The sequence below is a fragment of the Coregonus clupeaformis genome, chromosome 17 (assembly GCF_020615455.1).
Source record: "Coregonus clupeaformis isolate EN_2021a chromosome 17, ASM2061545v1, whole genome shotgun sequence".
NCBI classification, from domain to species: Eukaryota; Metazoa; Chordata; class Actinopteri; order Salmoniformes; family Salmonidae; genus Coregonus; species Coregonus clupeaformis.
In genome coordinates, this window is record NC_059208.1 from 12,182,720 (window position 1) to 12,197,293 (window position 14,574).

At 41.2% G+C, this 14,574-nt stretch overlaps 1 protein-coding gene across 1 annotated transcript; it reads right to left on the minus strand.

Moving 5' to 3' along the window:
* Positions 1-5,032: 5,032 nt before the first annotated feature.
* On the minus strand, positions 5,033-14,009 carry zgc:110239 (uncharacterized protein LOC550326 homolog). Its single transcript, XM_041903432.2, has 11 exons — positions 13,851-14,009; positions 12,745-12,810; positions 12,449-12,541; positions 11,737-11,909; positions 11,374-11,635; positions 11,094-11,289; positions 10,743-10,936; positions 10,384-10,475; positions 6,220-6,381; positions 5,801-5,990; positions 5,033-5,502 (listed from the first exon to the last, which is right to left on the minus strand). The coding sequence occupies exons 1-11, from the start codon at positions 13,894-13,896 to the stop codon at positions 5,315-5,317; spliced, it is 1,662 nt and encodes a 553-aa protein (XP_041759366.2). The 5' UTR covers positions 13,897-14,009; the 3' UTR covers positions 5,033-5,314.
* Positions 14,010-14,574: the final 565 nt, after the last annotated feature.

Consider the following 14,574-nt stretch of genomic DNA (forward strand, 5'->3'; position numbering starts at 1 on the left):
TTGTATGATTTTTAAGTAATTCATTTGCATTTTATTGCATGACATAAGTATTTGATACATCAGAAAAGCAGAACTTAATATTTGGTACAGAAACCTTTGTTTGCAATTACAGGGATCATACGTTTCCTGTAGGTCTTGACCAGGTTTGCACACACTGCAGCAGGGATTTTGGCCCACTCCTCCATACAGACCTCCAGATCCTTCAGGTTTTGGGGCTGTCGCTGGGCAATACGGACTTTCAGCTCCCTCCAAAGATTTTCTATTGGGTTCAGGTCTGGAGACTGGCTAGGCCACTCCAGGACCTTGAGATGCTTCTTACGGAGCCACTCCTTAGTTGCCCTGGCTGTGTGTTTCGGGTTGTTGTCATGCTGGAAGACTCAGCCACGACCCATCTTCAATGCTCTTACTGAGGGAAGGAGGTTGTTGGCCAAGATCTCGCGATACATGGCCCCATCCATCCTCCCCTCAATACGGTGCAGTCGTCCTGTCCCCTTTGCAGAAAAGCATCCCCAAAGAATGATGTTTCCACCTCCATGCTTCACGGTTGGGATGGTGTTTACATTTTTACATTTTTAGTCATTTAGCAGACGCTCTTATCCAGAGCGACTTACAGTTAGTGAATACATCTTTTTTTTATACTGGCCCCCGTGGGAATCAAACCCACAACCCTGGCGTTGCAAACGCCATGCTCTATCAACTGAGCTACATCCCTGCCGGCCATTCCCTCTCCTACCCTGGACGACGCTGGGCCAATTGTGCGCCGCCCATGAGTCTCCCGGTCGCGGCCGGCTGCGACAGAGCCTGGATTCGAACCAGGATCTCTAGTGGCACAGTTAACACTGCGATGCAGTGCCTTAGACCACTGCGCCACTCAGGAGAGTTCTTGGGGTTGTACTCATCTTTCTTCTTCCTCCAAACACGGCGAGTGGAGTTTAGACCAAAAAGCTCTATTTTTGTCTCATCAGACCACATGACCTTCGCCCATTCCTCCTCTGGATCATCCAGATGGTCATTGGCAAACTTCAGATGGGCCTGGACATGCGCTGGCTTGAGCAGGGGGACCTTGCGTGCGCTGCATGATTTTTATCCATGACGGCGTAGTGTGTTACTAATGGTTTTCTTTGAGACTGTGGTCCCAGCTCTCTTCAGGCCATTGACCAGGTCCTGCCGTGTAGTTCTGGGCTGATCCCTCACCTTCTTCATGATCATTGATGCCCCATGAGGTGAGATCTTGCATGGAGCCCCAGACCGAGGGTGATTGACCGTCATCTTGAACTTCTTCCATTTTCTAATAATTGCGCCAACAGTTGTTGCCTTCTCACCAAGCTGCTTGCCTATTGTCCTGTAGCCCATCCCAGCCTTGTGTAGGTCTACAATTTTATCCCTGATGTCCTTACACAGCTCTCTGGTCTTGGCCATTGTGGAGAGGTTGGAGTCTGTTTGATTGAGTGTGTGGACAGGTGTCTTTTATACAGGTAACGAGTTCAAACAGGTGCAGTTAATACAGGTAATGAGTGGAGAACAGGAGGGCTCCTTAAAGAAAAACTAACAGGTCTGTGAGAGCCGGAATTCTTACTGGTTGGTCGGTGATCAAATACTTATGTCATGCAATAAAATGCAAATTAATTACTTAAAAATCATACAATGTGATTTTCTGGATTTTTGTTTTAGATTCCGTCTCTCACAGTTGAAATGTACCTATAATAAAAATTACAGACCTCTACATGCTTTGTAAGTAGGAAGACCTGCAAAATCGGCAGTGTATCAAATACTTGTTCTCCCCACTGTACATATACATTCATACATATCCTTTAAAAATATATATATTTCCCTTTATTACTTTCCAACCCCACCATCCCCTCCCTAATTGGAGTAAACTAGTGAACAACAATGATTAGGCCTCTACTTCATGCTTATACATACTGTATACATTTTATGGACACAGTCACTAATTATATTTTGTTTGTTTTTACTCCTGAACTTCCTCCGATCATTTTCATGATGTTCATCTGGTATGCTTCTATATGCCATATCTTTCTAACTGTGCTCTTTCACAAAATCTCACAATATATAACCTATATACTTATTATGGACACAGCATGTCTTACACTAGTTATCTTGTTGTTATTAGTTGTTATTAGTCCCATCCTTCAGCTCCATTCAACACCTCCCATCTATCTCTTAACACCATCCATATTGGATTTCTATTTGCCATATATTTTTCAACTGTACTGTGATGTTTTACAAAAGTTCTCAACCTTTCTATTCTCATTGTTTCTACAGTTTGTGAATTGAAAATAAACATCTTTGCTAAAAGTATTATTATATTATTGATCGATTGACTATGACTTTTCAGATCACCCAGTAGTGCTATCTGCAGGGTCAGCTTCATGCAAATATTGCAATCCTTCAGCCATTCCTGGACCTGTGTCCAGAAACAAGCTACAAATGGACAGTACCAAAACAAATGATCTAATGATTCTGTCTCTTCACAGCCAAATCTGCAGAGCTGGGAAGATTGTATCCTCCATACAAATAACATTCTATTGGTAGCAAGAATTTTATATAATAATTTAAATTTAAAAATTCAAAGTTATGAATCCGGTGTCGTTTTTGCGTATCAGTTCATAAACACTATGCCATGGAATCGGTATGTCAAAAATCTCTTCCCAACTATTTTACAATCTATATGGGATGGCTGTCAATCTTTTGGTCCTTAAATGAAACTGGTAAACCTTTTTATTAATCACAATTTTCTTTAACCAATTATGTTCTTTAATGCAAGGCCGACAGACAAGTTCTTTACTTTTTCCTCCTTCCACTTTCCTCTTCCATTTTTGCGGTAATGCTGCAATTATTTGGTTGTAATTTTGGGTAGAGCAGACATTTCCATGTGTTTTTGTTAGCTGCATGTGTGACATAACTCCACCATTCCTACCGATAATATCATTTTACGAAGATTATACCTTTTATAAACATTTTCTCAAAAGATTAAGTTTTTTTTTATCAATTAGTATATTTGAGTTTAACCACAATATTTGTTGCAATATTTGTCCTGTCATTTCTGGAGGATTAAATTGAAATTGCAACCAACTTTCTATGGCTTGTTTTAGAAATAGTGATATTTGGGAGATTATTCCCTTTTCAAATACCTGAAAGTGAGGGGTTGTAATCTGAATTAAGGGAAAAAGTCCCTTCTTGAACATTGGGTGAGACAATCTTACTAGTTTGCTAGAGAACCAGTTCGGATTTAAGTATAATTTTTGTATGACTGAAGCTTTTAGTGATAGGTCTAATGCTTTAATATTTAATCATTTCTGTCCTCCTAATTCATATTCATTATATAAATAGGCCCATTTAATTTTGTCTGGCTTGCCGTTCCAAATAAAATAGAATATTTTTTTTCTCATATAATTTAAAAAAACTGTTCGCTAGGCGTAGGCAAGACCATAAGCAAATAGGTAAACTGGGATAATACTAAAGAGTTAATCAGGGTGATTTTTCCACAAATTGACAGGTATTTACCTTTCCATGGTAGCAAGATCTTATCTATTTTTGCTAACTTTCTATAAAATAAATTTGAGATCATTTATTTCATTTGGGATATGTATTCAGAGTATATCCACATCACCATCATACCATTTTATTGGTAAACTACATGGTAATGTAAAAGTTGTATTTTTTAGTGATCCAATACGTAATATAGTACATTTATCATAATTTGGTTGTAATCCAAAGAGGTTAGAAATGTATCTAGATCCTCTATGAGGCTGTGGAGGGATTCAAGTTGTGGATTTAAAAGATAACATGAATCATCAGCGTACAATGACACCTTTGTTTTTAAGCCCTGGATTTCTAATCCCTTGATATTATTGTTGGATCTGATTTTAATAGCTAACATCTCGATGGCAATAATAAATAGATATGCCGATAGTGGACAACCTTGTTTCACTCCTCTTGACAGTTTAAAACTTAAGAAATAGCCATTATTTACTATACATGATTTTAACCCAATTTATAAGAGATTGTCCAAAATTGAAGTGCTCCAGGCATTTCTATATAAACCCCAGTCGTACTTTATCAAATGCCTTTTCGAAGTCTGCTATGAATAGTAGGCCTGGCTTCCCAGATTTTTCATAGTGTTCTATTGTTTCCAGTACTTGCCCTATATTATCTCCAATGTATCGCTCATGTAAAAAACCTGTCTGATTAGAATGAATAATGTCCGACAACACCTTTTTAATTCTATGCGCTATACATTTTGCTAGAATTTTTGCATCACAACACTGAAGTGTAAGAGGCCGCCAATTTTTTTAATGAACTGGATCTTTATATTTTCCACTTGTATCCTTTTTCAGTAATAATTAAATCAGGCCTTCTTCTTGAGTGTCTGATAATCTACCATTTACATAGGAGTGGTTAAAACATGCTAATAACGGTCCTGAGTATATCAAAAAAGGTTTGGTATACCTCGACTGGTATGCCATCCAACCCTGGGGTTTTCCCAGACTTAAAGTCTTTAATTGTTTTTCCTCTAATTTATTCTGTGCCTCTATGTTACAGTTTTTATTGCTCTCTATCTGTTCTGTTAGACCTTCTATTTCCTTTGTTAGTATGGACTCTTTTGACCTAAATTGCTTTTGTTTTCGAGATGAGTACTGAATTGCATGGCCTCTAAAGGCACATTTAAAAGTGTCCCATACAATAAGGGGATTTGCTGTACCTATGTTATGTCGGAAAAAAAAAAAAAAATCAGTAATAAATTCCTCTGTCCTAGTTAAAAACAAGTTATCATCCAATAGGCTTTGATAAAATTTCCAATATCCTCACCCACATGGAAATTCAGTAAGAGTAATGTATATGCCAATTATATGATGGTCCGACCGCATTCTGTCCCCTATCAATACTTTTAAAACTTTTGGTGCCAACGAGAATGACTTAAGATTTTTTTCACATGAGTTCGCAAAACACTATTGCTTCACACAGCATGATGCACCTATAATGTCATGAATGAAAAACACAGAGCGTCGAGTACAAAAACATTCAACATTTATTGAGACGATTCCAAGATTCCAGAACACAAGTGTGTGACACACAAAGTGTTTATATATGACAGGGAGAACAAGGCACTGTGTGCGCGTGTGAGCCGACCATCAATAAACATATCTAAAAACATCACTACCTGAACAAGATTACTTCATCCCGTGCACAACACACACTCCCGATACTATTCCACAATTTCAAATACCCACTCCTTTCATAATTTAAAAAGGAGTGGTAACTGTGTGTGCGTGTGTTTCATGTCTCCCTCGCTCTATGCCAGTGTAACATATGTAGCATCAGTGGTAACACCACAGTTGTTATCCTTCATAGACATCAATATGTACCCGTCGTTGCCCCAGTAGGTTGACCAGGAGTTCTTCACCAGCCAGTACGGCTCCGCCTCCATGACGCCATAACCCACTGCAAGCACCGCGTGGTCCAGGGAGTCAGTGGTGTTTCCTAGGAGAGAGAGGAGGGGGAAGAAAGAAAGAGATCGAGTGAGAAAGAGAGGAGCCCTTAGGAACACCTCAGACAGATTTGAAGAATAGCTGTGTATACCCTATAGCAGGGGTATTCAACTCTTACTCTACGAGGTCTGGAGCCTGCTGGTTCTGTTCTACCTGATAATTAATTGCACCCACATGATGTCCCAGGTCTAAAAATCCGTCCCTGATTATAGGGGGGAAATGAAAAAACGCAGTGGAACTGGCGTCGAGGTCCAGAGATGAGTTTGAGGGCTCTATAGAATATAACTCACCACATTTGGGTTCGTAGTAGACTCCGTGGCTGTAGAAGACAAAGGATCTATGTCCTGCGTCAATACTGATGGCCACTGGGCCGTTTTTAAACAGCGCCACCTTCAGGGCCTCTGCATCACCTGACGTCACATTGGTGTAGCTCTGGACACGGGCTGTCAGCTGGGAAGAGTTGAAGTGGCACAGGCCGTTCTGTTAAGAGAGAGAGATAGAGTCAGACACTAGGTTAAAGTACAGTATATTGTAAAGATTTACATGTCCTGTTTGTCAGAGTATATGAGTTTATAAAATGTGTGTAAGAGATGTGAATAGTGAAGAGCTGCAGGCAAAGCATAGAGCCCTGGGGATTACCTCCGTAGACTAGTTCTCTGTGTGTGTGTGTGTGTGTGTGTGTGTGTGTGTGTGTGTGCGCGCATCTCACCATGCCCATGTAGGATCCATAGGTCTCCGTTGTGGCGATGCCTCCATGTTTCATGATCCACTCGTAGGCCCTCCACTCCTCTCCTCCATCACATCCATTATTACCAAAGCCCCAGCTACAGTCTACCAACATCTGCTGGGACAAGACCTGGAGAGACCCTGACTACAGGGAGAAGGAGGGAGGGAGGAATTGACAATTAAAACTGGGTGAGAAACATTCTACTTCTCCGGGGCAATAAATAAAACAGACCTGTTAACAGAAGACTGGAAATGAAGAGTTGAGGGGAAAAAAAAAAAAGAGGGAGAGAGAATGCGAGAGGCTAATTACTGTTTATACACAGCGACTTCCACAGCTGTGTCTGTGGGTTGCTATGAGGTTGCCATGAGGTCACAAAGGGGAGGAATCTGATTGGCTCCCTGGGAAGAAGTATGTTTATGAACCTGCCAATGCGGTGGGACACAGCACCTCCCGGTCACTTCCTACTGAGAGGACGAGGTCATTTCCTTTGAGCTGGCAGAGGTACAAAGGAGGACCACTGTGACACAAGACTAACAACCATCTCCCTCCTCAACTCACACCCCTACTCCAACTAAGACTACCCCTCACCTCTCCCAAATAAGTCCCAACTTCACCTTAATTGACTCATGTAAGTTCAACGAACTCCCTGAACCCCCCCCACACACGTCCCATTAAAAATCTCCTGAACTGCCATCAGTTACTACTGCTAATGAGGGTGTGTTGTTCTCAAGGGAATGGTGAATCCTCAGCGTGACAGCACATAATAATAAACCTGTCTTGAAAATGTATAGTTGCTAGGCAACGCCAGAAGGGAAGGAATGCTGGTGGATATGGACTGTGTAGTATTATTGGGTGCAGGGAGACCAGAGGTGGTGGTGATGCATTGAAGTATATTACAGAGTACATTGCAGCTAGACAGAACTTAAAACACACCTAAACTACATAATTATCAACTGACAATACAAATACGTGGGAGGAAAAATAGTGTTCACAAGCTGTAGCTAATTAAGTGTGAACAAGTTGCCAGTTTATTTATTTTTCATCCATTTTACCTTCTGAATAAATGACAATATTAATCATCATCCTCAGGGATGTGCTACAGCTCAGACTGCTGATATTATAGGCAGAAAATCCTATTAATTTCCATTGTTCATTAAGTTGATGGGTCATTTCTAACAAAACCTTTAGATAATCTGCAATAATTTCAACAACTACAAGTAAAGTGGAAAAACTCAGAAGTGAAATGGCCACCTTGAACAGTGAACCATCAATTTCTGCTATAAAAGATCTAATAATGAAAGAGAAGGATTGCCGTTTTGAATTTGGTCAAGTTAGTGTGGGAATCCTTGATGGGAATTTATGGAGAATGGTAGCAGACTGTATTGCCACCCCCATTTTCTATAGTCTAAAGAAGTGTGTGTCCACAGGCGTGGAAGGGAGCTAATGTAATTCCACTGCCTAAAAAAAATAATAGTAAAGCACCCTTTGCTGGCTCTAACAGCCACCCAATCAGTTTGCTGCCTGTTCCTAGTAAACTGATGGAGAGAACTGTGTTTGACCAAATACAATGCCATTTTTCAGAGAACAAGTGAACTATTGACTTTCAGAATACATAGAGAAGGGCACTCAATTTGTACTGCACTGAATCAGATGACTGATGATTGGTTAAAAGATAATAAGAAGATAGTTGGAGCTGAATTGTTAGATTTCAGTGCAGCCTTTGATGTTATTGATGAAACTCACTCGCTATGGCTTTACTTCACCTGCCATCACATGTTGTGAAGATGGATGGGATAGGTGTTATAAAAAAGATGATCGGTGTTCTTCTACACAAAAATCAACTGTACGGGTCTTGTCCCATCTTGATTGCTGTCTGGTAATATGGTCAAGTGTAGCAAAGAAAGACCTAGCAAAGCTGCAGCTGGCTCAAAACAAAGCAGCATGCCTTGCCCTTAACAGCACATACAGAACTAACAACAACATGCACAACAGTCTTTCCTGGTTGAGGTTGAGGAGAGATGAACTGCTTCTCTTCTAGTTTATGAGAAATATTCCTGTGATGAAAATTCCAGATTGTCTGCATAATCAAATAACAGCTCAGACACCCATTACCCCACAAAACATGCCACCATGGGTCTCTTCACAGTCCCCAAGTCCAAAACAAATTCATGGCAACGCACAGTATTCTACAGAGCCAAGTACTCACGCAAACAGCAAAATTACCTTGAAAATAAAGATTAAACATGTCATGGAACACAAACACCAGGGTTTCCTAATTTAGTGGAATTAAATAGCCCTGTGTGTATTTTGGTTAGTCATCATGCATCTTATTTATCCAACACAACTATCATATGCACACAGCATTCAGAGCCTATTTTGAGTGAGATTTCCCCTGCTGCTTCTCAGCTGGTGACTTCTGGAGTAAAACATGCTTTTATAAGCCCATTCATTGCACAACAACTCTAAACGCAATCATGTGTTCAAAACAGTTTTGGTGCGCGATAAAAAAAATTAACTGCTACCATTTGTATCAATTGGTAATTGAAGCACATCTCCCATTCAAAGTGCAGGCAACAGACTATCAGCGCGTCACCAACCATTTTAAAAGGTGAGTTGGAGGCAGTACGCATTTTGAAAATATACATAATTGTTTGAAACCTGAATGTTTGTCTTACCTTGCTTCAAAGTAGCCTATAGGCAAAATCTGACCATGGAAACGTGGAGGCAATTATTTTATAAAAACACTTCATAGGCGGGAAGTGAGTTTAAAGCTTACCATTTATCCTACCATTTCTACGTGCCAGTTATGATTTCCATATGCGCATTTTTCGTGGAACAGTTTCATTTCAATAATGTTTTTCGTTTCTCAAAATCATTGTCACGTGGTTAATCATAAAAATCTCAAATAAAGTCCAGGTAATTCTGTGTGATCAGGCGCGCACACGCTCCCTCAACATTATGAAGAGAGAAACCAGACAGACAGTCTCATTGCTCTCATGGAGCCCTTCAAACAAAATACAATGAAACAAATTTACAAATCTCTTAAATGATGGTTATGAAATAAACCTAAACTTGTTTCTCACCAGTGTAGCAGGTTCTGAACTCTGCAAAGAACGTTTCCACTCTGAGAATGGTAAATTACTAATTAATACATGCATTAACAGAAATTAATGTAACCAAATGACAGGGGTTAACAGTATATTTACTACTGGTGACATATGTAATGGGGAATTTATTTATTTTTAATCTCAAAGGGCAAACAACTCGATGAATGCGCAAGAATTGGTAGGAGACAGCTGAGCCATTCTGGAGAGAGACTGGCCTAGATCTACACCACACACACCCCTCCCCTTCTTCTTGTCTAAACATAAAAAATGATACTCAAGACACATCTTAGATGCTTTTCACTGACCGCCGCAACTCAATAATCAGCTCGGCCTATTGCCACGCACGCTGCCCGAATAGGCATAGGCCTACAATCTTGTGATTTGAAACAATCCACAGCTATTTTTTTTTTAAAGAAGCTAATAATCCTTGATTCCTCTGTGGCTAAATCATGCTTTCTGGCAAAGTATTTTGATTTACGTCTGTACAGACGGAGTAATTATATTATTTCCATTTACTTCCCTACTGGAACCACCGCTATGCTATTTCACTCCTGTTCTATTGGTTTTCATATGAACTTCCTTTCGTTGTCCAGAAGCCAAAGGCACAATCCTAGTCATATTAGCAACCCATCCTAGTTGTTGCATCTTTAGATCCCCCCCTCTGTTTTTAACCAAGATTTTAATCCCTGTCACATATGGTACCGCTATCAGGTGCCCGGTTTAGAATTGCATTTTGGCAAATGTTTGAAAATGACATTTTATTGGCTGCTTCATTACATGAGTTGCAGGTTCTGTTAAGATGCATTAACATTTGTTGCATCGTTTGTATTCTTTTTTGTTGTATTGTTTGTATATCGTTGTATTTTACATTTATGTGACTGTCCTTCAGTCTATCAGTGTTTTGCCACTGGTCATGTTTTTTGTGGACCCCAGGAAGAGTAGCTGCTGCTTCTGCAAAAGCTAATGGGGATCCAAATAAACAGCTATAACACCCCTCCAACTGAAGTTATTCTAAATCACTGTGTGTGAGATATATTACTTTCAGGAAGAGAGCGCCCTCTATTGCTCCAGTGGTGGCAAAGCTCCAACATGAACCACAGATCGCCTGGTCCTTCACTGGAGTCACAGCACCTAGAAAATACAGACATTATGTTACAATACACACACACACACATTCCCGCCCTCTACACCAGTGGAGGCTGGTGAGTGGAGCTATAGGAGGACAGCTCATTGTAATGGCTGGAACTGAATAAATAAACACAAACATATGGAAACTACGTTATACTCCGTTCCATTTATTTCATTCCAGCCATTACAATGAGCCAGTCCTCCTACAGCTCCTCCCACCAGCCTCCTCTGCTCTACACACACACCCTACCCTCCCTACCACACACGTACCATAGAGCCTCCAGTCCAGCTGATCAGGGACCTGTACTCCAGTGTATAGATGCATGGGGAACTGCAAGCCATTGTTGGGTCTCTTCCCTCTGTTTCTGCCCCTCATAGCAGACAGCTCAGACATGGAGCGGTCAGACAGAGAGTTGACCGCCAGGGAGAACGACAGGCCAGCACGGTTCATAGAGTGGACATACCTGGGAGAGGGAGTGATGGAGGAAAGAAGAGTGAGGGGGGAATAGAGAGAGAGAGGAACAGACAGAATTTGTAACAACCAAATGCCCTAAAACCCTTTCAATCCCTCTCTTCCCTTTAATTTGTTTATCTCTTGCCCTCTCCCTCTAGCTCCCTCACCGGAGGTTGTGAACGAATGCGTGCTCTCTCTTCTCGTGCTCCCTCTCATCACCATAACGACGGCCAAACTGCTCCTTGAAGTGGCCAAACAACCGCTGGGCATGGCCTAACGAGGAAGTGTGGATCAGATCTTTCATCGGATTGGCCAGCAGGTGGTGCTCCACCCCCGGGCCAGGAAATGAACCACAGCTCATCCCTAAAGAGAGAGATGTGACCGACAAGGATTAAGATTGTTCACTAATGGTCACATGGCGTGAGGGCTGTGTTTGTGCGTGCTAACCGTCAGGCAGGGCGAAGACCTTGGGGTCAAACTTTGAGCTGAACTCCTTGTAGTCGACCAGATATTTATCATAATGGGACCCCAGCAGGGTGTTGTAGCCCATCATCTCGTAGTGTAGGGGCGTGGCCAACTCAGATCCTCCCATAACCCCTCCTTCAGGGCGTGTCACCCAGAGTGTGTAGGTATTCTTCTTGTGTCCGACTGCTGTCACGTTCTGCCAGACCTCACACAGCGCTCCGCCATAGTACTCCATCTTGAGGAACTACACACAAATACCTTTCTTTTTTTACGTATAACTTCTCAAAACTACCTGTATTCATTGAAAAACTCAATGAATTACCACGCACACATACACACACCTACCGTAAACCCCTGGAGGTCGGGTAAGGATCCCTGAGGTGTGACTGGCTCCTCTTTGGTTCCATTGACCTGGAAACACTTCATAATGTTTAGCTCCACCTCTGTGGTCTCAGGAGTGATCTTATAGGCCGATCCCCACAGAAGCTCCACCCCAATCTGGTACGTCGACACCTGGCCTGAGGGTCACCATGACAACACAGAAAATAAGAATTGAAGTTGACTGCATGTTAGTGCTGGACTAACAAAAGTCTGCACACCCTGGAATAGAGTTAGAGATCCCTGGTCTTAGTGGTTCTCTCCTCATTACTTATCTTATCTCCTCATCTCTGGGATTTTATAACATGATTTAAAAGAAGAAGCTGAGGTTTCAGTCTACTGATGTAGACTCAGAACAAAGGCCTCTCAGTTCCACACGTGATTCACTGACAACACGTCTCAAATGACATCCACTACAACCCTGCTGCTAACATGCACTACTTCTGATCAGCGCTGCAGCACAGGGCTCTGCTCAAAAGGATGTAATTTGAGACAACAACAAAAAAAATCACAGGCCCTGTCCACCCAAAAACAACCCCTAGCCACTTCACCTAGTTTCTTGCTTAAATCTGCAAGGATTTTATAGGCATAAGCAATATGATGGATATTCCAGCTTGCCTGAGCGAGAACATGGAGCCATTTTGCTTGAATATTGTACAGCTAATGTGTAAATAGTTACCATGGTAATAGTCGATGCGGCTTGTCCTCCCCGTCAGGTCAAACCAGGCCTCGAACGGTTCCTTTATCTCAGCATAGGGCAGGGAGATCACACCTGATACACACAAATGTAATTAATTAAAGTAACTAACTGTATTTCGCTATGATAAGAGCGTCTGTTAAATGATTAAAATGTAAATGGTGTAATCTAGTAGTTACTGACAGCTCATAAAAAAGGACAGGATATATATATATATATATATATTATACCGATACATTAAGTGACCCCTCAGTTCAAAAACAATAGGTCTCACTCACCTTTGACATGGTATGCCTTCCCGAAGTCTGGGACTGAAGGGACAGCTTTTCCCTCTATGGTTGTGGCTGAGGAGAAAGACCATGTCAATGCCAGACGTGTATGAAGATGTCATATTCCAGAGTCTACCCTTAACCCCTCTCATACTATTACTGCTAACATTACCCCTCCACTGTGACCTAAGAGAAGAAAGTGGGTTACAGATGTGGAGTGGGGTTTGCACTTATTGTTGCAGGACAACAAAGTAAACAACACATAGGATAACAGTCGAGACCAGGCTTGTGACCACCACGTGTCAAAGTCTGAAGCTCAGTTGGCTGGATGACCTTTGACGACTTATCAAAGACTGAGATGAGGTTTACTTTCTCACTCACTCTTGTATTCTTCAAAAATAATAATTCGTTGCCTACTTTAGTCAGAAGCAACGCGAGTCAACAGTCGGTGCCCACAGAATGGAAAAGTATACACGATTCCAGTTTAGAGATAATGTGTTAATGTTATGCCAAAATACATCTAGTTACAAGCCAGCTTGCAGTGGCACACGCTTCCTCTTTATATAAAAAAAAAAAAAAAAGACTAATGTTAATCACGATTTTGTAACTAAATTAGTTTGACAGTTACTAAACGAGTTATGCGACATGGCGCTAACGTTAGCTGACTAAATTCCACTCCGTGGTTCCTTCACCATGGAGTGGAGTTTTTCTCAGCTACAATAGAGCAGTATCCTACCCCTGAGTCAGAGTCAACGACATTTGTTTACCAGTGCAACATGCAGGGTCTTGTCATAGAAGTTACTGTAATTTGAACCCGGTCATTCTGAGATATTTGACTGGGAGTTTTAGCAGTGCGGTCAGGTCGCCCGGTGTCACGAGATCTGTGCAGGCGCGGCAACTGTTATGTTCCCAATTAGCATTTTATCAAAAACACCAGAATAGAATTCAGTTCAGACAATAACAACACTACAAATAATTCTATAGTAGGCCTACATTTGGGTGAGTAAAGACAGGACGCATCGAATACGCAATACATAAACAAAGAAAACGATCAGAATCTATCAACTTCCAATGAACTCGGTCTTGACAAAAACGCATACATCTCGAGAGCTTACCAACTGCGCTCCACAACAGCACAGTTACGATGTACCAGCCCCTCATAGCTTCTTGTCATAGGTTGTTCAAAGCGAATATGAGAGCAGTCAGAAAGACAAAAACATATCGTTGTGTGTTCTGCAACGACTTGATTGATATAAAATGTATCAATTTATGTTCATGCTCTAAATGATTGACATCTATTTGGGCCAATCAGATGGAAGTCCTAGTAGAAGCACTCCAATCACAGGACAGGGGTGGCTGATTTGGGCAAGTCATGTGATTTCGGTATTTATTGTGCATTTCTACAGAGATATTTTGGCATTATTCGGCATCTTTAGAGTCTGTCAGAGAGAAAATAACAATCATGTGCATGTAATGTCAGACATTTTTTCGCATTTGATAACATTTCCCCTGGTCTTTTAAGTCTGTATTCCGCAGTGGCACTGCCTCATAAAAGGACAAATACAATTGCGAATCTGCGCCACTTTGTGGATCCATGTTCTTACTGTCAGTGATTATATGTGAGAAGGACACTATGTCGGAAACACAAAAATAAAATCTCGCGTAATTGAGTCAGACAATAAATTAGTAGTGTACTCTTGTCTGCGAGAGATCACAAAACTATGGTTTAGTCGAGGTATTGATAATGTACAATACCATTACACAGAAACATTCATACAAGTTGATTCACACACTAAATTTAACTTCACAACAGAGAACCAGAACTGGGTCATAATATAT